General features: G+C 45.3%; 1 protein-coding gene across 2 annotated transcripts in view; it reads left to right on the top strand.

The window, feature by feature from the left end:
* The first annotated feature begins 305 nt into the window (after nucleotides 1-305).
* cops8 (COP9 signalosome subunit 8) overlaps nucleotides 306-25,901 on the top strand; it is a 77,033-nt gene continuing 51,437 nt past the window's right edge. For both annotated transcript variants that reach the window (XM_070874854.1, XM_070874853.1), the window contains exons 1-2: nucleotides 306-440; nucleotides 16,633-16,703. In XM_070874854.1, coding sequence (XP_070730955.1) covers nucleotides 363-440; nucleotides 16,633-16,703 — 149 coding nt within the window. In that variant the 5' untranslated portion in view covers nucleotides 306-362. The remainder of the gene's footprint in view (nucleotides 441-16,632; nucleotides 16,704-25,901) is intronic.

Raw genomic sequence — 25,901 nt, 5'->3', positions numbered from 1 at the left:
AAGGCAGGGGAGTGGGACCAATTGGATAGCTCTTTCACAGCACGATGTGCTGAATGGCCTCTTTTTGTGCTGTTTAATTGTATGATAATATGTCACAGACAAAAATTATGGCTGCTCGATGTATATACCTGGATTTGTTACGATATTAACTGTCACTTCTAACATTTTCACATGGTTTACTAATTCCGGATTGTTTCAGATCACCTTGCAGAACCTGGCCTGGGCCACCTGCTATGTTTCTGTATCGCCACGATGCCTCCTCCCGGCCGCCAGGGCGGCACTGTGGAGACCGGAGCCCTGGTCTGTGACCCCTGGGCGGTGGCCCGGAAGCAGAAGCGCGGGAGGGGCGTGAGGCCGGGAAGATGCCCGCTGCGGTGATGGCGGAAAACTCTCTGGGATACAGCAAACTGCTGGAACAGTGCGAGACCCAGGAGCTGGAGGTAGGGGGCGGGGAGGGAGCGGGGCCTGCGGGACGGGACGCGGCGCGGAGCGGAGCGGAGCTGAGGCCTGGAGACAGGCTGCCTGACGGTTACTGGCCGAGTGGGAGCGCGCTCCGAGGCACAGGCCGGGCGGTGGTGAATGGGCGTGTGGATATATATTATACGTGTGTGTGTATAGAGAGATCGCTCATATCTCTCACTCAGTCACTGACAGGCTGGGTATAAATGTATAAAATATAGTGTGTGTATGTATGTCCATGCCTCAGATCCATACAGGAGGGCGGGTATTACTACAGCCCTGTCGACCATGAGCTTGGTAGATTTAAGCGCCTGGTCTTCAAACACTCAAGTCGCTGGAGATATATCACCAACAATATCTCCGCAAGATAGTGCGGATCCCCTGGGAGGACAGGCGCACCAACATCAGTGTCCTCGACCAGCCTAACATCCCCAGTATTGAAGCACTGACCACACTCGATCAGCTTCGCTGGGCAGGCCACATAGTTCGCATGCTAGATACGAGACTCCCTAAGCAAATGCTTTATGCGGAGCTCCTTCATGGTAAACAAGCCAAAGTTGGGCAGCAGAAGCGTTACAAGGACATCCTCAAAGCCTCCCTGGTAAAGTGCGACATCACCACTGACATCTGGGAGACCGTCCGAGGTGGAGAAAGTGTGTTGAGTTCTTCAAGTTTCAACGCAAAGAGTGTGAAGAGGTCAAGCGCGGACAGCGGAAGGAGCGCGTGGCAAACCAGCCCCACCCACCTCTTCCCTCGATGAATGTCTGTCCCACCTCTAACAGGGTCTGTGGCTCTCGTATTGGACTGTTCAGTCACCAGAGAACTCGCACTGAGAGTGGAAGCAAGTCTTTCTCGATTCCGAAGGACTGTTTATCATGATGATATATGTATCGGTGCGTATGTGTGTGTGTGTGTATATATATGTGTGTATGTGTATTTTCATGACTGCTGCATGGACCACCGCCTAATCCGATCCATCACCGACATCAACATAACCCCAAAGTGGATGGGACAGCAGAAGCAGTGCCGCAAAAAAATCAACGCGAGGGCACTCAAAGTCCCAGCTAAGAGAGTCTTATACAGCCAGCGCCTCACAGCTAACCTGGCGTGCCTTATGACCCTGAGATGCAGAATGCCCACAGCGCTTGGTCTGCCCTCCAGGCCTCCATAACTAGTGCCTGCAAAGAGACACTTGGTCACTCAACCAGAAAACACCAAGACTGGTTTGATGAGAATGATCCGGAGATCCAAGAACTAATAGATTGCAAGCGCAGAGAATTTCTGAGCCTTAAGCAACAACCCAACTCTGGAGCAGCAAAGCAACATTACAGGCGGCTCAAGGCTGAGGTCCAACAACAAACCCAGGACCTAAAGAACAGGTGGTGGATGGAGAAAGCACAGGAGATACAACAACTGGCTGACAGCCATCATGTGCGAGGATTCTTCATCGCAGTCAAGGCCACCTACGGTCCAAACTCCCAAGGCCCCACCCCACTGCTGGCCAAGAACGGGGAAACACTCATCAAAGACACCGAGGCAGTTAGGGCCCGCTGGAAGGAGCACTTCGAAGATCTCCTCAGTCGAGACTCTGCCTTTGACTCGAGTGTTCGCGACTCCATCCCGCAACATGCGAGCTGCCACCACCTCAGTGAAACCCCAATGTTGCACGAGGTAGGAAAAGCCAGAAGACAGCTCAAGAACGACGAGGCTACAGGAGCGGATGGAATCCCTGCTGAGGCGCTAAAGTATGGCGGAGAGGCGCTGTTGGCGCGGATACATGACCTCATCTCTCTCATCTGGAGGGAGGAGAACATGCCGGGAGATCTCAGAGATGTAGTGATCATTACCATCTTTACAAAAGGGGACAAGTCCGACTGTGGCAACTACAGAAGAATCTCCCTATCAGCCACTGGGAAAGCTGTCGCTAGAATCTTCCTCAACCGTCTTCTCCCTGTGGCTGAGGAGTTCCTCCCGGAGTCACAATGCGGGTTTTTTCCCCTACGGGGCACAATAGACATGATCGTTGCAGTGTGACAGCTGCAGGAAAAATGCAGGGAGCAGCGCCAGCCCTTATACATGGCCTCCTTCGACCTGACACAGGCCTTTGACACTGTCCACCGCGAGGCTCTATGGAGCGGCGTCCTCCGTTTCGGATGCCCCCAAAAGTTCGTCAACATCGTTCGCCTGCTTCACGATGACATGGCTGTGATCCTTACCAGCAGATCCATTACAGACCCAATCCACGTCTGGACTGGGGTCAAACAGAGCTGCGTCATTGCTCCAACCCTCTTCTCAATCTTCCTCGCCGCCATGCTCCACCTCACAGTCAACAAGCTCCCCACTGAAGTGGAACTAAGCTATAGAACCAGTGGGAAACTGTTTAACCGTCGCCGCCTCCAGGACAGATCCAAGACCACCCCAATCTCTGTCGTCAAACTACAGTTCGCGGACGACGCCTGCGTCTGTACACATTCAGAGGCTGAACTCCAGGATATAGTAGACATATTTACTGAGGCAGATGGAAGCATGGGCCTTACGCTAAACATCCGTAAGACAAAGGTCCTCCACCAGCCTGTCCTAGCCGCTCAGCACTGCCCACCCCCCCCCAGTCATCAAGGTCCACGGCGCGGCCCTGCACAAAGTGGAGCATTTCCCATACCTCGGGAGCCTCTTATCAACAAGAGCAGACATTGATGAGGAAATTCAACACTGCCTCCAGTGCACCAGTGCAAACTTCGGTCACCTGAGGAAAAGAGTTTTTGACGTCCAGGCCCTCAAATCTACCACCAAGCTCATGGTCTACAGAGCTGTCGTAATACCCGCCCTCCTGTATGGCTCAGGTGTGGGTGCTTCAAGTCGCTGGAGAAATACCATGAACGATGCCTCCGCAAGATCCTATAAATCCCTCGGGAGGACAGATGCACTAACATTAGCGTCCCCGACCAGGCCAACATCCCCAGCATTGAAGCACTGACAGCACTTGATCTGCTCCGCTGGGCAGGCCACATTGTCCGCATGCCAGACACGAGACTCGCAAAGCAAGTGCTCCACTCGGAACTCTTTCATGGTAACCGAGCCAAGGGTGGAGAGAGGAAACGTGACAAGGACACCCTCAAAGCCTCCCTGATAAAATGCGGCATCCCCACCAACACCTGGGAGTCCCTGGCCAAAGACCGTCCTGAGTGGAGGAAGTGCATCTGGGAAGGCGTTGAGCGCCTCGAGTCTCGTCGCCGAGTGCGTGCAGAAAAAAAGCGCAGGCAGCGGAAGGGACGCGTGGCAAACCTGTCCCAGCCTCCCTTACCCTCAATGACTGTCTGTCTCATCTTGGCAGGGACTGTGGCTTTCGTATTGGACTGTTCATCCACCTAAGGACTCATTCTAAGAGTGGAAGAAAGTCTTCCTCGATTCTGAGGAACTGCCGATGATGATGATATATATGTGGTATGTGTGTGTGTGTGTGTATATGTGTGTGTGTGTGTATATATATATATGTCTGTGTGTGTGCGTGCGTGCGTGTAAATAAAGAGTACATTCACTGACTTGTGTATGTGGATCACTCACGCAGTCATTGACGGGCTGAAGGTTGAGGAAAGGTGAGACATGACTGTAAAAGACATGTGGAGATGCTCAGGTTATGAATAGAGATTGAGCAGAATGGGCCTATACTCTGGCGTTTATAAGAATGAATGGTGATCTCATTGACATGTCTAAAATTCCCCCTGGCTGTAGCAGGTCACAGTTTCAGGATAAGTGGTTTTCCATTTAGAATAGAGATGAGACATTTTTTCACTTGGAGGATTGCGAATCTTTGGAATTCTCTACCCCAGAGAGGTGTGGATGCTCAGTCGTTGAGTATATTTAAGACTGAGATCAATACATTTTTGGGCACTAAGGAAATCAAGGGATATGGGGATAAGGTGGGAAAGAGGAGTTGAAGTCGAAGATCAGCCATGATCTTATTGAATGCAGGCTCTATATGGATTTCTTATGTTCTTGTAGGCCTCTTGATTAATAATCCAGCCATTTAACCACTACACTATCTGATAGGGTGGATGAATATCTATTTATATAATTTATTTTTAAATACAAACATTTGTATGTGGGTCATGTGCTCCAGTTGAAAACTGCTGTGTATATCTTTCCTATGGAGATTCCAAGGTTAAGATGGCCATAGTTGCCTGCTATGCTTTCTTGTAATGTCAGCAGGTACATAACTAAGGGTCTGTTCATTTTGATTTATCTGCTGTGGCTCCTTGTCATACCACCAATATGGTGTATTATATTTCCATACAAAATGTTTTGCATAAAAAAATCATGTCATTTTTCTCTCTGTATTTGAAATTACTATTGTCCAAAGTAAAGTTTTAAACAAAAAATCATCAAGTTACATATGCACTATCATTATTGTATTCAATTTATTCACTGAGTTATCTTATGTCTTTTAATTGTTTCAAGTTTTTAATCGCAGGCTTCTGCCTCTCAAAACTCTTGGCTTGAACTTGAATTTATTTGTCCCAAACTGTGACTTGGGCAAATACAGATTGTACGGTCTGAGCATGTGGAACACCACTAATACACCAGCGCTGTTCACTCGGCAAATTGCGGGAATAATTTTCTTTGGCTTCTAGCAGTTTCTGTTCAATTGCCCTTTTCAGTATTATTTGAATAAAAGATAGAAAACCATTTATTTTGAGTTCTTCTGAAAACAGGCTGAGGGCAAGGAAAAAATAACTACTGATTACACACCTATTGTAGTTTTTGTTTTGTGTTGTATACATTTTCAGATGTTTTAAGCTGAGCGAGAGATTTTCTTTTTTGTTCATTTTTCTAGGAAATAGTTCAATATTGAAGGAAAAAGCATTGCATTATTGCACCTATGACAGAAAATATAAACATTGTAATTGCTGACAGGGAGATGGATAAAAGTGTCTTTCTCATTCTAATTTCATGGTTTTCTTTTTAAAAAAAAGGTGAAATTTTGAACGCAAAGTTTCTGAGGGAAATGGGTAGGAGGAGCAGCAAGGAGGGAAACTAGTTGAGAGTAAGTGAGATTCTGGCCTAGCATCACCTGCCCTTGAGGGAATGATGCAGTAGTTGAGAAAGTAGTTCAGAGGGGAAGAGCTAGGAACATTTTTCCACCCAGCCTTTGACTGCTTCCACTGGCTCTCCCCGTCTTTTGCATTGCTTGCTTTCTTCTCCCGCTCCCGTGCTTTGGCACGGCCTGTTGAGTTTTCTATTGACACGTGATTGAACACCTCCACTCACTACCCTGTCCTTGCCTGATTCCGTAATCCTACACTGCATGCTGTTTTCTTCCTCCCCATGTTCTCATAATGCCCGCTTTTTCTCTCCGCACTAATGCTTTTACCTCACTTGAAGCTGTGTTACTATTTGAAATTTTCGGCTTCTGTTTTCACCCTCTGTTGTGCTGAAAGCCACATCATACCATCCTCTGCTGATTGTTTTCTCTTCCCGCTGTATTGAAAGCCACAATGTCTTTTGTGGGAAAGTTTATTTTCTATTGATTGGTGCCATTGAAGCTTTACCACAGTTCAGTTATTTTTCAGATTTTCCCTCCTCATTGTTTGAATTGCCCATTCTTTCGACATTTTCCCCCTCGCTGGCCCACTTGTTAAACTCCATTTAAAAAAAAATCTGGTTCCCGACCACTTTATAGAAATTCCTCCATTGCTATTTAGAAACCCCTGCCATCATTTAAGCTTTGCCTGATTAACCTTTTAACATACATTTTTCTGTAATATATTAGCTTGGATTATCCAGAGCCTATGGGTGTGTACACGTCCATAAGAGCCCCACAAGTTCTGGGTTTTCGCATGCAAAAACGCATGCTTGAAAACCTGGAACTTGAGATCTGTCAAGAATCTTTATAAATAAAAACAGAAAATGCTGTGAAACACTCAGCAGGTCGGCAGCATCTGTAGAGAGAGAAACCAACAATTCTGAATGACTAGCCAGGAGAAGGTATCAATTTAAAAGAAAAAAATATAAAAGGGAAAAAAAATAGGTTAGCTCGTATCATTGGTCACTAGCTTGAAGTCTTGGGTCAGTTGGATAACCGAGTTGAATTTTCAGTATTATCAGCCTTAAAACTAAATTGCTTCAGTGTGAGCTGTATCCATTAACTCAGCTCACTTGTAGTATTGGGTAGAGTACCCAAACCAGTATCCATCATGCTCTCTGTGTCATCTATTTCTATTTTACAAGCTTATTCTCTTAATTTTTTCCCCTCCACATTGCTTCTGAGTGGATTGACTCCTTGTTTCAGTATGGTTCCATGCTCACCAGTTACTCCAGTATAGCATCCAAGTGGCTATTTTTCATGGTTGAGCCTCGAAAGTGAGTATCTATTTGACGACGAAGCAACACAGTTGAATGACACTGTCCTCACACCGTGGTATCCATCCAGTTCAAATAGAAGAGTGAGAATTTTGAATGAGTTTTCCCACCCTAATTCAGTGAAGTTGAAGCAATTGTGGTACCCCCTACTGTCTAAGATTCGGATCACAGGTCACACAGACATTACCCAAAGGATCTTGGGAGTTGTAAGGCATTTTATTAAAGAGTAGCAGTTAGAAGCATAAGATACAACACAAGATTAAAGTAGATATAGTCGACTTACAGCCTGTGACCGATGAGAATAATCTGCAGCCCTGGAACAGGTTGAGGCATAATGTTGGTCTCTGAACAGATTCCGAGCTGCTGGAGGTGTTAGGCCGAAGCCAGATAGGGGTTCCATCTCCGAGGTTTGAGCTTGACCAAGGTGTTGGGCTGAAGCCAGCATGAGATCACCTTGAGGAAATTCTCCTTTGTCTGCCTGTTTTTCTCTCTCTCGGTTGCCCGTTTTTATACCTTGTTCCGGTGGGCCGATGAATACCGTGTTTCAATCATATTTTACCCATTCAGTTGTCCAATCACAGGGGAGAGGGTACCTAATGAGGTCACTTTCTTCCTTATCTCTACAATTATCTGTCTGAGTGTCTTGCCCTTTCAAGAGACAGATTCATATTTAAGGCTCCTTGCTAAATCACTTATCGGCATAGCTAAATCTTGAAGAGCTTCTCAAATCTTTCTCAACTCACAACTCAGCTTTCTGTACGTCTTTTCTTGACATGACTGGAATCCTTCTGTGACTTCAATTTAAGCAGACTGCAGAGCTAGGGAACCCGTAACAGTTTATTATTTTTTCGAATCTACGATTTCTTGCATGTCGCCCTAATTGACATCAGTTAACTCCAGACAAATCAGGATTGTCCATGGGAACTCCTAGGTCTGTATGGCTCAGCTATTCAGTGCTTCTGCTGCTTTGGCCATTAGGGAAGTTAGCACTTGCTGGTTAAGAAGAAAGACTGACTTGCATTTATATAGCGCCTTTGACGACCACCGGATGTCCCAAAGCGTTTCACAGATCCAAAAGCAGAAATATGGTACAGATTGTGACACTCAGGGTGAAACAAAAGGGAACAGTTGATCATGATTTTTAAAAAAGGATGCAACTCTGGGGATTTTTATCTTAAATAAACCATGGGGTACATAGCTGAGTCAATATTGTCTTCATCCAATATCCCAGCATCCCTTAACATGCACGTTCTAGCAGGAGTTGCTGGCTGTTCTGGCTGAGCTTATTTCCCTCTGTCACTAACCCAGGGGCACTGAGATAATTATTGTAATGCTCCAGCTGCCACCTCAGCTGGTATCGGCCAACTCAGCAAAGGGACCCTTTTGGTTAAGTGGCTCAGTACTATCGCAAGCAGTGCCGTTTGTATTAAAAATTAAATGGGAAAGGCACAAAGCAAAAGACTTAATAGTACAAGATAGAGAGATTGGCCTTTTATCATTCCTGCCTACCCAGCTGGGCTATCATTTGAATACTGATTTCCTCCTATGGAATATTACAGGAACTCTGCTGAATGAAATGCTCACAATAGTGATGAAGGAGGGGAGGGAAGAGAGAGACGTGAGAGTAAATCTGCTTCCGAAAATTGTGGCTGTAGCAAACCAGCTTGAAGGGAGGAGGACTTCTGTTTGCTCTCCATTAAAGAAGTGGATGGATGGGTGGGAGGAGCAGGTGTTGCAAAACAAAGAGTAGCTGAAGTCGGAGCATTTAGCATTCTGGATCTTCAGTGGGTACAATCCTGAAAGTAGTTGCTGTTTGGGATCTGCTGGTTGTAGGAATGCTACTTGCCCTTATCAGGTTTCTACATAGTTGTAAGGATGCTGTTGAATGGATGTAGGTTTAGAAAACATTTTTAGAACTTGTACTCACTAACCTAGCACCTGTCACTCGTAAGTATTTGGTAAACCCATTCATTTCCACCAATAACTTTTCTGTGGTATGTGTAGTTCATAAATGCTGTGACTTTGGAACATATTCAATTTTCTAGTGTTGCATTGGCACCAAAGTGGCATTGTTTTGCTTTTTCATTTAAATTATGTTTAACTATCGATGGTCATTCTGCTTAAGAAATTGCACAATTTTAAATTATCGAAGTATTTTTCCTTCCTTTCATTTTTTTTCTGTTTATTTTTCCTTTCTCCACTCCACTAGTCTCCATAAAAAGGCAGGAATGGGGAATGTTTAAGCAAGCTCAATATTTCGACCTGTTGGGCACAGCCTTTTCTGGAATTCCAAGCTTCCATATAAATATCAACATTTTCAAGTAAATAGTCTGCAATGCATTGACATCACTGCACAGTTCCTTTTGCAAACCTAATAAAATAACTAGCGAGAGTAATCTCGCTTTAAAGGTTAAAAATGTTTATTTCATTAACTTTATTTATTTCATTAACTTTAATACACATATGTTTTGTGACAATTGATTGGTTGAGACAGGGATTCAGAGAAGAGAGATTGGGTTGATTCCAATACTTCGGATACCTGTAAATTATGAGGAGGTTGTTTTCATTGGAGACAAGATAATTCAAGAGAGAAAGTGGCCAGATCTCAAAGCGCTGAGAGTCACAAGTGATGTTGATGTAACCAGGCTATTTGACTTGGATTGTGAGCACTGAAATGGAGGTCGCAAGTTTAAAATCATCAAGCATTAATTGAGGATGATAACTTAGAGGTTGGCATGATATTAAACATTATAAATAAGTTCCAAGCACCACTACAAGATAAGATAAGATATTAAGGTAAAGGGGTCAAAGACTAAAACTAATGAAAGGTCAGTTTAGGACAGGTGTCAGGAAGTGCCTCATCATGCAAAGAGTAAAGATCACTTGGAATGGTCTTTCGTGTAGGACAGTGGAGCATAAACCTTAAAAATTATTCACGATCCAGCTCGATAATACAATGGGGTCCAAATTATTTTTTACTTGGAATGATGACAAATTGGTCACACGTCATATTAATTTTGTCTGAAGATTAGAAGACTACTTCATTTTCTTTGCGTAGAACAAGCTGCGAGAAAAAGTAGTCGATAGTGTAATTATTAGCTCTCAAAACAAAAGATATAATTCTCGTGTAGACTGAGATGATCAAATATTCCATAGTTCCTGTGTTGCTGGAGTCGAAGGAGGGGTATTGTCTGGTGGGCATCAGAACCAGGTCTAATAGTGGAGATCATACAAACATCATAGAATCATACAGCATAGAAGGAGGCCATTCAGCCGATCGTTCTGTGCCGGTTTTTTGAAAGAGCTATCCTTTTCATGTATGCATCCAAATATCTTTTAGAAGTTATTATTGAATCTGCTTCCACCACCCTTTCAGGTAGTGCATTCCAAATTGTAACACCTCGCGTAAAATAATTTCTCCTCATTTCCCCCTTGGATTTTTTGCCAATGATCTTAAATCTGTCTCTTCTGGTTATCGACTGTTATGCCAGTCCCCCTCCCCCCTTCCCCCTCATGGTGGAACAGCCTGCCAACATTCACTGTCTGGAGCCACACTTCTACAATGGCTGCTTGGGTGCAACATCAGGTACCAGCACCAGTGGAACCAAGGCCCTTGGGGAAGAACACCCAATGACTAGTCAAAGGGGTTCCAGGTGGTTAAAATTTAGCTCCTGTCCATCTGGCTAAAGCTGTTTTTACCTTGAAGTTCGGGTTCTGATAGTGTAATTTACCTGATTTTTATATTTAAATTGTTGGCTCTTTGGAGGCCAGTTGATTACATGGGGACTGGTTCTGCGTGCGTGCATTATGCTCCATCCGCACAGTGTCATGATTTGTGTCAAAGTAGGCAGCTAAGTGAATAACAGAAATGGTTGCACTGGTGGAGAATCTTCAGACGTGTGATTTGTATGCATTCAGGATAGACCATGTGTGCAGGAAGTGTCTCCAGCTGCACCAACTCGAGCTCCGCGTTTTGGAGCTTGAGCGGCGGCTGGAGTCATTGCGGTTCATCCGCGAGACAGAGCTACGTGGATAGCACGTTTCTAGAGGTGTAGCTTAAGAGTGTGCAGGCAGAGAGGGATTGGGTGACCAGCAGACAGAAGAGGAGGGCTAGACAGGTAGTGCAGGAATCCCCTGCATCCATCTTGCTCTCCAACTGGTTCTCTGTTCTGAGTACTGGAGGGGGCGATGGTGCCTCTGGAGAGTACGCCAGAGCCAAATCTATGGCACCATGGATGGCTCAGCTGCCCAGGGGGGGAATGGAAGAGTTAGTGGTAGGGGATTCAATAGTTAAGGGAACAGACAGGCGTTTCTGGAGCCACAGATGTGATTTCAGGATGCTATGTTGCCTCCTTGGTGCCAAGGTCAAGGATGTCACACTGGCTGCAGGGCATTCGGAGGTGGGGGGTGGGGGGGGTGAACAGTTAGAGGTCGTGGTCCATATTGGGACCAATGACATAGGTAGAAAGAAGGATGAGGTCCTTCAGGCAGAGTTTAGGGAGTTACGAGAGAGATTAAAAAGCAGGACGTCAAAGGTAGTAATCTCCGGATTACTCCCAGTGCCACGAGCTAGTGAGTACTGAAATAGTAGGATAGCGCAGATGAATGTGTGACTGGAGAGATGGTGCAGGAGGGAGGGTTTAGATTCCTGAAGCATTGGGACTGCTTCTGGGGGAGGCGGGACCTGTACAAGCCGGACGGGTTGCACCTCAATCGAGTCGGGACAAATATCCTTGCGGTGGGGGGTTGCTGGTGCTGTTGGGGAGGGTTTAAACTAACATGGCAGGGGGATGGGAACCTATATTCAGTAGGAAGGGGAGTAAAGCTGGAATTGTAAAGCAAAAATATAGAAAGTGAATTTGAAGGTCAAAGGAAACGAGCAGGAAAAAATGGTAAAAAAAGCAATTTAAAAGCCCTTTGTCTAAATGCACGTAGCATTCATGATGGCACAAATAGATACAAATGAGTATGATCTGATAGCCATTACAGTGACGTGATTGCAAGGTGACCAGGACTGGGAACTAAATATTCAGGGGTATTTGACAATTCGGAAGGACAGACAGAAAGGAAAAGGAGGTGGGGTAGCATTGTTAATAAAGGATATCAGTGCGTTAGTGAGAAACGATATTGGCTCAGAGGATCATGATGTTGAATCAGTTTGGGTGGAGATAAGGAATAATAATGGGAAAAAGTCACTGGTGGGCATAGTCTATCGGCCCCCTAACAGTAGCTGCACTGTTGGACGGAGTATAAATCAAGAAAAAATGGTGGCTTGTAATAAAGGAACGGCAATAATCATGGACGATTCTAACCTTCATATTGATTGAACAAAGCAAATTGGCCAGGGTAGCCTTGAGGAGGAGTTCATAAAGTGTATCTGGGATAGTTTCCTTGAACAGTACGTTGCGGAACCAACCAGGGAGCAGGCTATCTTAGATCTAGTACTGTGTAATGAGGCAGGATTAATAAATTATCTCATAGTAAAGGATCCTCTAGGAATGAGTGAGTATAACATGGTTGAATTTCAAATTCAGTTGGAGGATGAGAAAATTGATTCTCAAACCAGGGTCCTAAGTTTAAATAAAGGAGACTGCACAGGTATGAGGGCAGAGTTGTCTAAAGTGGACTGGGAAAATAGAGTAAAGAATGGGACAGTTGATGAGCAGTGCCAGACATTTAAGGAGATATTTCATAACTTGCAACCAAAATATATCCCAATGAGAAGGAAGGACTGTAAGAGAAGGGCTAACTAAGGAAATAAGGGAGGGTATCAAATTGCAAACAAGGGCATTCAATGTGGCCAAGACTAGTGGGAGGCCAGAGGATTGGGAAACTTTAAAAAGCCAGCAAAGAACAACTAAAAAAATTATAGAGAGGGAAGATAGATTATGAAAGTAAACTAGCACAAAATATAAAAACAGATAGCAAGAGTTTCTACAGTTACATAAAAAGGAAAAGAGTGGCTAAAGTAAATGTTGGTCCCCTGAAGGACTAGACTGGGGAATTAATAATGGAGTACAGGAAAATGGCAGAGGTATTGAACAAATATGTTGTATCAGTCTTCACGGTAGAAGACACTAAAAACATCTCAATAGTGGATAATCAAGGGGCTATAGGGAGGGAGGAACTTAGTTTAATACAATCACTATCACTTGGTAAAATAATGGGACGAAAGGCGGACAAGTCCCCTCGACCGCCGGCTCCACGCACCGGGGAGGCGGGTCTGCGACTGCTCGGGGGCGGAGACAATCTTCACGCTGCCACTGCGCCCGCCGGTGGCCTGCTGAGGTATTGACATTTGAGAATGCCACTGGCGTAAATCCGGCGCAAAGCATACGGAAACCGCGCTGCAGCCTTTTCAAGAGACAGTCGAACCTGTGCATTTTCGATAGCAACTGGGGGACAACCAGATCGTTTTGATATACCAGTAGAAAATCCTAAGTCCAATGTGCTGGAAACAAATCCAGGAGAGAATCAGAATGAAAGTATGAGTCCGAGCCAGGAAAACAAAGAGTCTGAAGTTAGAGTGAGTTCAAATGAAAATCAAGGAAATTCCGTGGGGGAAAACGTTCCTCAGGATGAGCCTCGAATGAGTTTAGATTCAACACCATGTTTGGAAGATTCTGTTCGAGAGCGAAGGTATCCTCTTCGAAACAGAAAAAAGTGATGCTACCTGACCGACTGAGTATTTCCAGCATTTTTTGTTTTTATTAAAGAAGGAACAGTGCTTGGCTCTCTCATTTCACTTTATTTAGATGTCTCATCAAACCTCTTATACTTTTCAAGAATTATGACATCAGCATATAGAAGGCAGTAAGGCATGGCACTGATCCACAGAAGAAAAATGCAGAACTTCATTGATTCAGATCTCCAAGTCTTCCTGGAGGAGACTGAAAGCAAGAGGAACAGACTCGTGGGTGGGGTGCCAACAAACCACCCAGAAATATCACGAAGAAAATGGCAGTGGCATTGAGAGCTAACTCCCTCACATCCCCAAATCTGCAGACCAGTGCTGGAAACAAGATCAACAACCAGAGTAGACAAAGTAACACACCAGGCACTCACCCTTTTCTTTACCCACCCTGAGCACCAGCATACTCTTCATCCTCCTAAAGCAACACTTGCACTCGTAACCCTTCGCAATGCACTCTGATGAATGGGGAGGGGGAGGAGGCTCTAACTCAGCATCCTGCACTATGGCTACCCAGTTCTCCTAATAGCAACTAATTAAATACACAACCCTAAAGCCCCTTCTTCCACTTTAACAGGCTGATAGTCTCCAAATTGCCTACTTCTGCTTTTCCATGACACTTGCACTCAATCAACTGCTAATCTTCTCGTCATTAACTATCTTCTTGCAGGACAAATTGTCACTTAAATCCCACCAGGAGCAGCTCACGGAATCCCTACCCTTTACCATTTCATCCGCATGTTCAGCCATGAACTCATTGAATGGCGGTGCAGGCTCGAGGGGCCGAATGGCCTACTCCTGCACCTATTTTCTATGTTTCTATGATCTGATGGCTTACATCCTAGGGTCTTAAAAGAACTGGGTGCAGAGATAGTGGATGCATTGGTTGTAATCTACAAAAATTCCCTGGATTCTGGGGTGGTCCCAGCGGATTGGAAAACTGCAAATGTAACTTTCCTATTTTAAAAAAAAAAAGGAGGCAGACAAAAAGCAGGAAACTAGACCAGTTAGCCTAACATCTGTCATTGGGAAAATGCTGGAATCCATTATTAAGGAAGCAGTAGCGGGACATTTGGAAAAGCATAATTCAATCAAGCAGAGTCAGCATGGTTTTATGAAAGGGAAATCATGTTTGAAAAATTTGCTGGAGTTCTTTGAGGAGGTAACGAGCAGGGTGGATAAGGGGGAACCAGTGGATGTGGTGTATTTGGATTTCCAGAAGGCATTCAATAAGGTGCCACATAAGAGCCTACTGCACAAGATAAAAGCTCACGGAGCTGGGGGTAATATATTAGCATGAATTGAGGATAGACTAACTAACAGAAAACAGAGTCGGGATAAATGGGTGATTTTCCGATTGGCAAACAGTGACTAGTGGTGTGCCGCAGGGATTGGTGTTGCGTCCTCAACTATTTACAATCTATATTAATGACTTGGATGAAGTGACCGAGTGTAATGTAGCCAAGTTTGCTGATGATACAAAGATGGGTGGGAAAGCAAATTGTGAGGACACACAAAATCTGCAAAGGGATATAGACAGGCTAAGTGAGCGGGCAATCATCTGGCAGATGGAGTATAATGTGGGAAAATGTGAGGTTATCCACTTTGGTAGAAATAATAGAAAAGCAAATTATAATTTAAATGGAGAAAAATTACAAAGTGCTGCAGTACAGAGGGACCTGGGGGTCCTTGTGCACGAAACACAAAAAGTGAGTATGCAGGTACAGCAAGTAATCAGGAAGACAAATGGAATGTTGGCCATTATTGCAAGGGGGATAGAGTATAAAAGCAGAGAAGTCCTGCTACATCTGGCCACACCTGGAGTACTGTTTACAGTTTTGGTCTCCGTATTTAAGGAAGGATATACTTGCATTGGAGGCTGTTCAGAGAAGGTTCACTTGGTTCATTCCGGAGATGAGTGGGTTGATTTATGAGGATAGGTTGAGTAAGTTGGGTCTATACACATTGGAGTTCAGAAGAATGAGAGGTGATCTTATTGAAACATATAAGATAATGAGGGGGCTCGACAAGCTGGATGCAGAGAGGATATTTCCACTCATAGGGGAAACTAAAACTAGGGAACATAGTCTCCGAATAAGGACAGCCATTTAAAATTGAGACGAGCGATTTCTTCTGAGGGTTGTAAATCTATGGAATTCTCTGCCCCAGAGAGCTTGAATATATTAAAGGCGAAGATAGACAGATTTTTGAGCGATTAATGGAGTAAAGGGTTATGTGGAGCTTAGTCCATGATCAGATCAGCCATGATCTTATTGAATGACGGAGCAGGGCCTAGGGGCCAAATGGCCTACTCCTGCTATTTCTTATGTTCTTATAGTGTACTTGTGTGAGGGAGAACAATGGATTGCGTATATGTTGTAGTTGCAAGAGGTCCATATATCTACTTCTGCATGTGGCAGGCTTGAAACTCGATACTGAGCTGGTACTGTGCAGCATGCAGAAGCACAAGAACTGGCTCAAAACATTAGCGGAACGGAGGAGGGGATAATTGTTCTGATAGCGGATGACAACATCCACAAAAATGTGTTTCTTGGCTGAGATGGGCATTAACCACTAAATAATCAATGGAGCAAGAGCAAATATAGAACTTGTTCATGGATAAGACATTTTTTTTGTCCTTTGAATATCCAATAAAGTGCAGGCTAACTACATTATTGAGTAAACTGAGTTAGAGGAATGACTGAGCTTAGCATTTTGAGAGAGCTGATCAACATGCACATGCCCCAGAGAGCTGTGGAGGCTGGGTCATTGAATATATTTAAGGCGGAGACAGACAGATTTTTGAGTGATAAGGGAGTAAAGGATTATGGGGAGCAGGCAGGGAAGTGGATCTGAGTCCATGATCAGATCAGCCATGATCTTATTAAATGGCAGAGCAGGCTCGAGGGGCTAAATGGCCTACTCCTGCTCCTATTTCTTATGTTCTTCTGCAAGCTGCAGCACCTCCGAGCTGGTGGTTCTCTGTGGTGTGGTTCTCCGTGGTGTGGTTATCCGTGGTGTGGTTCTCCGTGGTGAGCTTCATGTTAACATTGGTAACTCCTCTCTGGATTTGAAAGGTTTTTATTTCTCACTGGTTCTAATACACTTTTATCTTGAATCTGCAGGCTCCTGGTGGAATAGCAACGCCACAGGTTTATGGTCAACTGCTTGCTTTATATCTCCTACACAATGACATGTGAGTATTGAGAGAAGCTCTGTAACACCACACAAATCCATATAATGTCTGTGTGTCCACCTGGGGCAAATGCTCGACTAAGATTCCGTGTCATGATTAAGATTTCAATAAAGCATCATGGTGGCTAGTGCAAATATTTTGCACCCCATCCACTTGATGTGCACATAGGACCCAACAGTAAATTGCAGATTTTGTCTTTCTAAATTTGGACTGTGTGCAATTTGGGTTGTGTCTGCTGAGATTTTGATCTATATAACACTAGAATTAAGTATTGATGGTTACAGATCAATAGTGATGGGAACAATTTGAGGTGACGAATTAAGAGTATACACAAGTAGTATATTGGTACGACATTAACAGTTATTGACTTAATCGAGGTATTTTCCCTTATTTTATTCATACTGATACTTTAAATAAATCTGCCGAATACTGTAGAATACCCTGTCTAATTATATCACTGTTGCCTCCAAATTAGAAGTGTGCTTCTGGTCTCTTAGAACCTAGGTTGATGTTCCAGTACATTCCAAGAATTTACATTTATATAATGCCTTTGGAGTTCAGGTATATAAGAACATAACATAAGAAATAGGAACAGGAGTAGGCCATACGGGCCCTCGAGCCTGCTTTGCCATTTAATAAGATCATGGCTGATCTGATCATGGACTCCGGTCCACTTCCCTACCCGCTCCCCATAACCCCTTATCCCCTTAACGTTTAAGAAACTGTCTATTTCTATCTTAAATTTATTCAATGTCCCAGCTTCCACAGCTCTCTGAGGCAGCGAATTCCACAGATTTACAACCCTCAGAAGAAATTTCTCCTCATCTCCATTTTAAATGGGTAGCCCCTTATTCTAAGATCATGCTCACTAGTTCTAGTCTCCCCCATCAGTGGAAACATCCTCTCTGCATCCACCTTGTCAAGCCCCCTCATAATCTTATATGTTTCGATAAGATCACCTCTCTCTCTTCTGAATTCCAATGAGTAGAGGCCCAACCGATTCAATCTCTCCTCATAAGTCAACCCCCTAATCTCTGGAATCAACCGAGTGAACCTTCTCTGAACTGCCTCCAAAGCAAGTATATCCTTTCGTAAATATGGAAACCAAAACTGCACGCAGTATTCCAGGTATGGCCTCACCAATATCCTGTACAACTGTAGTACAGGAGGGGAATTAGGGGGAAGGTAGGTTTTGATGTTGACGAAGGATGAAGCAAGGTGTAGGATTTGGAAAGAGTTCCAGTGTGTAGGGTCATGTTGATTGAAGGGAATGCAGTAGACCAGAGTTGGAAGAGTGGAGGGTGAGAGCAGGAATGTAGGATCTGTAGCCAAGGATGAGGATTTTGAAGTTGAAGGAGTGCTCTATTATCAGAAGGGCAGCTATCTTTCAGATAATATAAACCAAAGCACCTTCGACCTGTTCCAGTGAATGCTACATATCCCATATCATTATGATGTCTGTAAATATTCTTTGAACACCTCTAACTACCTCAGCAGCACCTTTTTTCAACTCCTCTGCTACTTCTGTGCTGTCAGCCTGCTTATCCACCATTTAATCCTGGATGAACTACAATTTCTTTCAGCTAAACATTATGAAGATGGCAGCCATTATCTTCAGCTACTGCCACAAACTCTATACATTTGCCACTACCTCGTGCAGGGCTGGGGTTTTGCTGAGATTGTGTTGGGTAGCATGCTGTGGGATCGCGTCGAGGACATTCGAGTCAAAGGCAGAGTCTCGGTTAAGGAGATCTTCGAAGTGTTCCTTCCAGCAGGTCCTGACTGCTGCCGTGTCCTTGATGAGTGTTTCTCCATTCTTGGCCAGCAGTGGGGTGGGGCCTTGGGTGCTTGGGCTGTAGGTGGCCTTGACTGCGGTGAAGAACCCTTGCACATCATGGCTGTCAACCAGCTGCTGAACCGCCTGTGCTTTCTTCACCCACCATCTAGTCAGACTGCGGCAACTACAGAGGAATCTCCCTGTTATCAGCCACCGGGAAAGTCGTTGCTAGAATTTTCCTCAATCGTCTTCTCCCTGTGGCTGAGGAGCTCCTCCCGGAATCACAGTGTGGATTTTGTCCTCTATGGGGGACAACAGACATGATTTTTACAGCGCGACAACTGCAAGTAAAATGCAGGGAACAGCACCAACCCTTGTACAGAGCCTTCTTTGAACTTACAAAGGACTTTGACACTGTCAACCGCGAGGGACTATGGAGCGCCCTCCTCCGTTTCGGCTGCCCCCAAAGGTTTGTCACCATCCTCCGCCTGCTCCACGACGACATGCAGGCTGTGATCCTGAACGGATCCATTATAGATCCAATCCACAATCGCGACCGGGGTCAAGCAAGGCTGAGTCATCGCACCAACCCTCTTCTCAATCTTCCTCGCTGCAATGCTCCACCTCACACTCGACAAGCTCCCCGCTGGAGTAGAACTAAACTATAGAACCAGTGGGAACCTGTTCAACCTTCGTCGTCTCCAGGCCAGATCCAAGACCGTCCCAACCTTCTGTCGTTGAATTACAGTACGCAGACGACGCTTGCGCCTGCACATGTTCAGAGACTGAACTCCAAATCATAGTCAACATCTTCACTAAGGCGTATGAAAGTATGGGCCTTGCACTAAACATCCGTAAATCAAAGGTCCTGCACCAGCCTGTCTCTGCCACACAGCACTGCCCCCCAGTCATCAAGATCCACGCACAGCCCTGGACAATGTGGACCATTTCCCATACCTCGGGAGCCTATTAACAGCAAGGGCAGGCATCGACGCCGAGATCCAACGCCACCTCCAGTGTGCCAACGCAGCCTTTGCTTCCAACATTGCTGGTCATGCCTTTAGCTCCATGCTTTGGAGCTCTCTTCCTAAACTCCTCCACTTTTACACCTCACTGTTCTCCTTTAAGACCCCCTTAAAACCCACCACTCTCGCCTAATATTTCTGACCTAGTATTTTTTTCTTTATGTCTCTGAAATGCCTTGGAGCATTTTGGTATATAAAAGGCACTATATAAATGTAAGTAGTTGCTCTACCAAAACCACCAAATACTCATCTCATTGCAATTTGCAGGATGTTGCGGATGCATAATGCCTGCTGGGTTTACCTACATAGCAAGCACTTCATTCCAAAATTAATTAATTATATTTTGAGATCTTTCAACATAAGTATTATTGATACAGTATTGGTTTTACGATCGCCATGGCACCACACAGTTCTAAGGATATTGCTGTTTGGCTTCTGTACTTGTCTAATTTTGAAAAAGTAGAGAATTGATATTCAGTCCTGCATGATTGTGATTGGAGTGCAATAGTAATATTGAAGTTCTCAGCTATGTCTGACCTTAGCTCCTGCCATAGACAGAGCAGCTATGCCCCAAGTATTCCCATAGTACAGTATTTCAACGACTCAATTTTTCTGCAGGAGCTGGTGGTGATCTTGTCAATTGCTGATGACTACAGCAGTCACTGGTGTTTTGATGTGAAGCTGATGACTTGCGAATCCAATATGTGAGTTGCATGTACGTGCAGTAGTTTGTCAAAGGCTAGTCTTGGTGATTACCGTTACTATTTTATCGAGGCTTGTAGACTGGAGAGTTTGCTGCTTGTAGGTCAGAAGTGTGCAGGCATCTGAAAAATAGGAGCTTACAAACAAGTTTCCCTCTAAATTAGGTCTTTGTCTGGAATTGTCTGAGCTTGAAAAGCTTGCTGCCTATTCGAACCTTGATGTAAACTCTAATGCCTTGGTTTACGTTTGCACCCTCAGGCATGGCTGCACAGAATATGCTAGGTGCTGAAACATAGCTCTGCGTTACACTTGTCAGGGAATTTGCCATTAGTAATTACACTGCCCATTATCCATTTACAATTGGCTAGAACTTAGCTGGAAATTACCAGAGATCTTCTTGGCTCAAGTTGTCAAAGCGCTTAGATTTAAAAAGTCAATTGCCTAGAAATCCCGGTCGAGGTCTTCCCACGGGCAAACGACTGAAAAAAGGAAAAAAAAAATGCAGACTTAGTTATTCCTGCTGCGCCCGCTTGAGATCCTGGTCCTGAGGCCTTCAGCTGGAGTCACATGGCTCTGGGCAGCCCAATCAAGGTATAGTATTTTATCATTCATAATAATGGGAACTCTAAGGGGAGTTCCCATTATTATGAATGAGAACCCCCCCCCCCCTCCCACCAAACACCCAAAACACTAACAAAAAAAAAAGAAAATATACACTACATGTTCAAGATTCATTTAAATTAAAGTTATCAATGTCATTAAAAATATATATATTTGTCTGATTTTTAAAAAGTTTTTAAAATTATGGTTTTAAATAAACTTACTGTAGTGGGCAAGATTTTTAACAATAAAATTTAAAATTTTATTTTGTAATGCTTTTGTATGTTTTAAAACTCTTACGCCTGTAAAAGTAGGCTATGCGCTTGCTTTTATCAGGCGCAAGAATTTTGAGGACATTTGCTGGGCAAGATGTGCATAAATCCTGCAATCTTGCCCAAGCAAACGTCCTTGCTCCCGATCTGTCAAGCTTTAGCGCGAGCCTGGGAGGCTGGGATTTTTGCCCCAAAGTAGAGGTCCATGTTCCACTGTACTGTTCTTTGATCTGCCTGGTTACAAAGACCCTGTTGACCATGTCATATTGAGAGTGAAATTCACATTAGGATTCAAGTAGGATGTTGTCAGTGGTGCTGTTGATCAACCTGATGAGAAGAGGACTCTTGTTGAAATTTTCCTGCAAAAGAGAGGGGTAATATCCCATGGTAGCTGCAGCAATCTGATTTATCACCCTTTCTCTTGTAGAGTGTTGCGATGGAGGAATCTTTCATTGGTTGTGCTACATGTTCTTCCTCCCAGATTTGATGGAGAATTCATACCAGGTGAATTGCTATTTTGCACACTTCGCAAGGTTAAATTCTTCTGAAGCACTGTATAGATTCTCCACAGCATCATTTCTGTTATATATGTAAACTTGTATTTACTCTGTACAACTACCCGAGAGCTTATCCCCTGGAGTCCCAAGGGATCCCATAATCCCTTGGGAGCACAGGTATTTAAGGAAGACAAAGGTCACACTTTACTTTGAGCTAACAGTGTGCAGTCTGACTCTTTCTCCATACATAATAACAGGCGACGAGATACAGATAGCGAACCCAAAGATGCAGAGAACAGTGGGCATCCTGGAGAAATTCTCGGAGGGAGATGATTGGGAAACTTTCGTGGAGCGACTCGACCAATACTTCGTGGCCAACGAGCTAGATGTGGAAGAGAATGCTGCCAAACGAAGGGCGATCCTCCTCACCGTCTGTGGGGCACCAACATATGGCCTCATGAAGAATCTGCTCACTCCAGTGAAACCCACGGAGAAATCATCCGATGATTTGTGCACACTGGTCCAAGAACATTTGAACCCGAAGGAAAGCGCTCTGATGGCGAGGTACCGGTTCTACACCGACAAAAGGTCTGAAGGCCAGGAAGTGGCGAGTTATGTCGCCGAGCTAATACGCCTTGCAGGACATTGCGAATTTGAAGGACATTTGGAGCACATGCTCAGAGACTTTTTCGTACTTGGAATTAGCCACGAAACCATACTTGCCAAACTTTTGACTGCAGAGACCCCAACCTTGAGTAAGGCCATAGTGATAGCCCAGGCATTTATTGCCACTAGTGACATTACCAAGCAAATCTCTCAGCACACAAGTGCTGTTACAAGTACTGTGAACAAAGTGATGTTGTTTTCGAATCGCAACGTACAGGGCAGGTCACACATACCTGCAGCTACACGTCCGCCGATGTCTGAATCCACCATCAAGGGTGATGAATGCAAGGCCATTAACACCTTGTTGGCGCTGCGGGGTGGTCATCGTTTCCATTCATGCCAATTCAAAGGGTATGTTTGCCCGGGCTGTGGAACAATGGGACACCTCCAACGAATGAGCAAGCGAGCTGCAAACCACCATGTTGCAGAGGAGGACAGATCCACAGAGGATCACGATGAACCAGAGCCTCAGACCGAGGAGGCATAGGTACATGGGGTGCACAAATTGTCCCCCGATAATGCTAATTGTTGAAGTAAATGGACTCCTGGTGTCAATGGAGCTGGACACGGGCGCGAACCAGTCCATCATGGGCAAAAAGACTTTCGAAAGATTGTGGTACAACAAGGCGTCAAGGCCAGCCTTAATTCCAATTTGTACGAAACGAAGAACTTACACTAAAGAACTCATTCCCGTAATCGGCAGTGCTACCGTAAAGCTCTCCTACGATGGAGCGGTGCACAAGCTACCACTCCGAGTGGTACCAGGTGATGGTCCAACGCTGCTCGGCAGGAGCTGGCTGGGAAAGATACGCTGGAACTGGGACAATGTCAGAGTGCTATTGCCCGCTGATGACACTTCGTGTGCCCAGGACTTAAACAAGTTCCCTTCGCTTTTCAAACCAGGCATCGGGAAATTCCAAGGAGCAAAAGTGCAGATCCACGTAACTCTGGGGGCGTGACCCATGCATCACAAGGTGAGAGCAGTACCGTACATGATGAGAAAAAGGGTAGAGATCGAGCTAGACCGGCTGCAACGAGAGAGCAGTTTCACCGATCGAATTAAACGAGTGGGCCAGCCTGATCGTTCCTGTCCTCAAGGGCGATGGTCCTGTCAGAATCTGTGGCGATTACAAAGTAACAATCAACCGTTTCTCCCTGCAGGACCAATACCGACTACCAAAGGCCGACGACCTCTTTGCAACACTGGCGGGAGGTAAGACGTTCAAGAAGCTGGATTTGACTTCAGCCTATATTGACACAGGAACTGGAGGAATCATCGAAGGGCCTCACCTGCATCAACACGCACAAAGGTCTTTTCATTTATAACCAGTGCCTGTTTGGAATTCGATCAGTAGTGGTGATATTCCAGAGAAATATGGAAAACTTACTGAAGTCGGTCCCGCACACCGTGCTCTTCCAGGACAACATCTTGGTCACAGGCCGGGACACAGTCAAGCATTTGCAGAACCTGCAGGAGATTCTTAGTCGACTCAACCGTGTGGGGCTCAGGTTAAAACGCTTGAAGTGCGTTTTCCTGGCGCCTGAAGTGGAGTTCTTGGGGAGGAGGTTCGCGGTGGACGGCATCAGGCCCACCGATTCGAAGACGAAGGCAATCAAGAACGCACCCCGAGGCCACAGAACATGACAGAGCTGCGGTCGTTTCTGGGACTCCTGAGCTACTTTGGTAACTTCTTACCTGGTCTCAGCACACTGTTCGAACCACTGCATGTCTTACTACGAAAAGGGGACGAATGGGTTTGGGGCAAAAGCCAAGAAAATGCCTTTGTAAAAGCGAGATAATTGTTATGCTCAAACAAATTGCTTGTGTTGTATGATCCATGTAAGCGTTTGGTACTAGCATGTGATGCGTCGTTATATGGCGTTGGGTGTGTATTGCAGCAAGCTAATGATTTCGGGAAACTGTAACCTGTTGCTTATGCATCCAGGAGTCTGTCGAAGGCTGAGAGAGCCTACAGCATGATTGAGAAAGAAGCGTTAGCGTGTGTCTATGGGGTAAAGAAAATGCATCAATACCTGTTTGGGCTAAAATTTGAATTGGAAACTGACCATAAGCCAGTCATAGCCCTGTTTTCCGAGAGTAAAGTGATAAATATCAAAGCATCGGACCGCATCTAGAGATGGGTGCTCACGTTGTCCATATACAACTATGCATCGGCCACAGGCCAGGCACAGAAAACTGCGCAGGTGCTCTCAGTAGGCTGCCATTGCCCACCACGGGGGTGGAACTGGAGCAGCCCGGAGATTTAGCCATGGTTATGGAAGCATTTGAGAGTGAGAAATCTCCCGTCACTGCCCGGCAGATCAAAACCTGGACAAGCCAGGATCCCTTATTGCCCCTAGTCAAAAACTGTGTGCGTCACGGGAGCTGGTCCAGTGTCCCAGTGGAAATGCAGGAAGAGATAAAGCCGTTCCAGCAGTGCAAAGATGAAATGTCCATACAGGCAGACTGCCTTCTGTGGGGCAATTGAGTAGTAGTTCCCAAGAAGGGCAGAGACACCTTCATCAATGACCTCCACAGTACCCATCCAGGTATCGTAATGATGAAAGCGATCCCACGTTTGGTAGCCCGGCATCGATACGGACTTAGAGTCCTGCGTTCACAGATATAATACATACTCGCAGTTAGGCAATGTACCCAGGGAGGCACCGCTAAGTTTATGGTCTTGGCCCTCCAAACCGTAGTCTAGGGTACACGTTGACTATGCAGGCCCGTTCTTGGGTTGTAGATACGTACTCCAAGTGAATTGAATGTGAGATAATGTCAGCTAGCACGTCCGCTGCCACCACTGAAAGCTTGTGGGCCATGTTTGCCACTCATGGCCTACCCGGTGTCCTAGTGAGCGACAACGGGCCATGTTTTACCAGTGCTGAGTTCAGAGAATTCATGACCCGTAACGGGATCAAGCATGTCACATCTGCCCTGTTTAAACCAGCGTCCAATGGTCAGACAGAGACAGCAGTGCAAACCATCAAGCAAGACTTGAAGAGGGTAACTGAAGGCTCACTGCAGACTCGCCTATCCCGAGTCCTGCTTAGCTACCGCACGAGATCCCACTCGCTCACTGTGATCCCACCTGCTGAACTGCTCATGAAAAGAGCACTTAAGTCAAGGCTCTCATTAGTTCACCCTGATCTACATGAACAGGTAGAGAGCAGGCGGCTTCAACAAAGTACATACCATGATAGCGTAAATGTGTCATGTGAGATTGAAATCAATGATCCTGTATTTGTATTGAATTATTGACAAGGTCGCAAGTGGCTTCCCGACACTGTCATGGCCAAAGATGGGAGCAGGGTGTTTCGGGTCAAACTTTCAAATGGACTAATTCACCGGAAACACTTGGACCAAATCAAACTCAGATTCACGGACTACCCTGAGCCACCCACCTTGGACCCTACCTTTTTTGATCCCCCAACATACACACCAGTGGCAACCGGCACCATGGTTGACCACGAAGCAGAACCCATCATCCACAGCAGCTCAATAGGACCCAACACACCAGGCAGCCCAGCGAGGGCCCAACAAATGATTCAACAATACCAGCTTTCATACCGAGATGATCAACCAGGGCAAGAAGGGCCCCAGATCAACACACATTGTAACTAGTTACACTATTGACTTTGCGGGGCGGGGAGGG

Source organism: Pristiophorus japonicus, chromosome 3 (genome assembly GCF_044704955.1).
Source record: "Pristiophorus japonicus isolate sPriJap1 chromosome 3, sPriJap1.hap1, whole genome shotgun sequence".
Classification (NCBI taxonomy): Eukaryota; Metazoa; Chordata; class Chondrichthyes; family Pristiophoridae; genus Pristiophorus; species Pristiophorus japonicus.
This window is presented reverse-complemented; position numbering and strand designations above follow the sequence as displayed.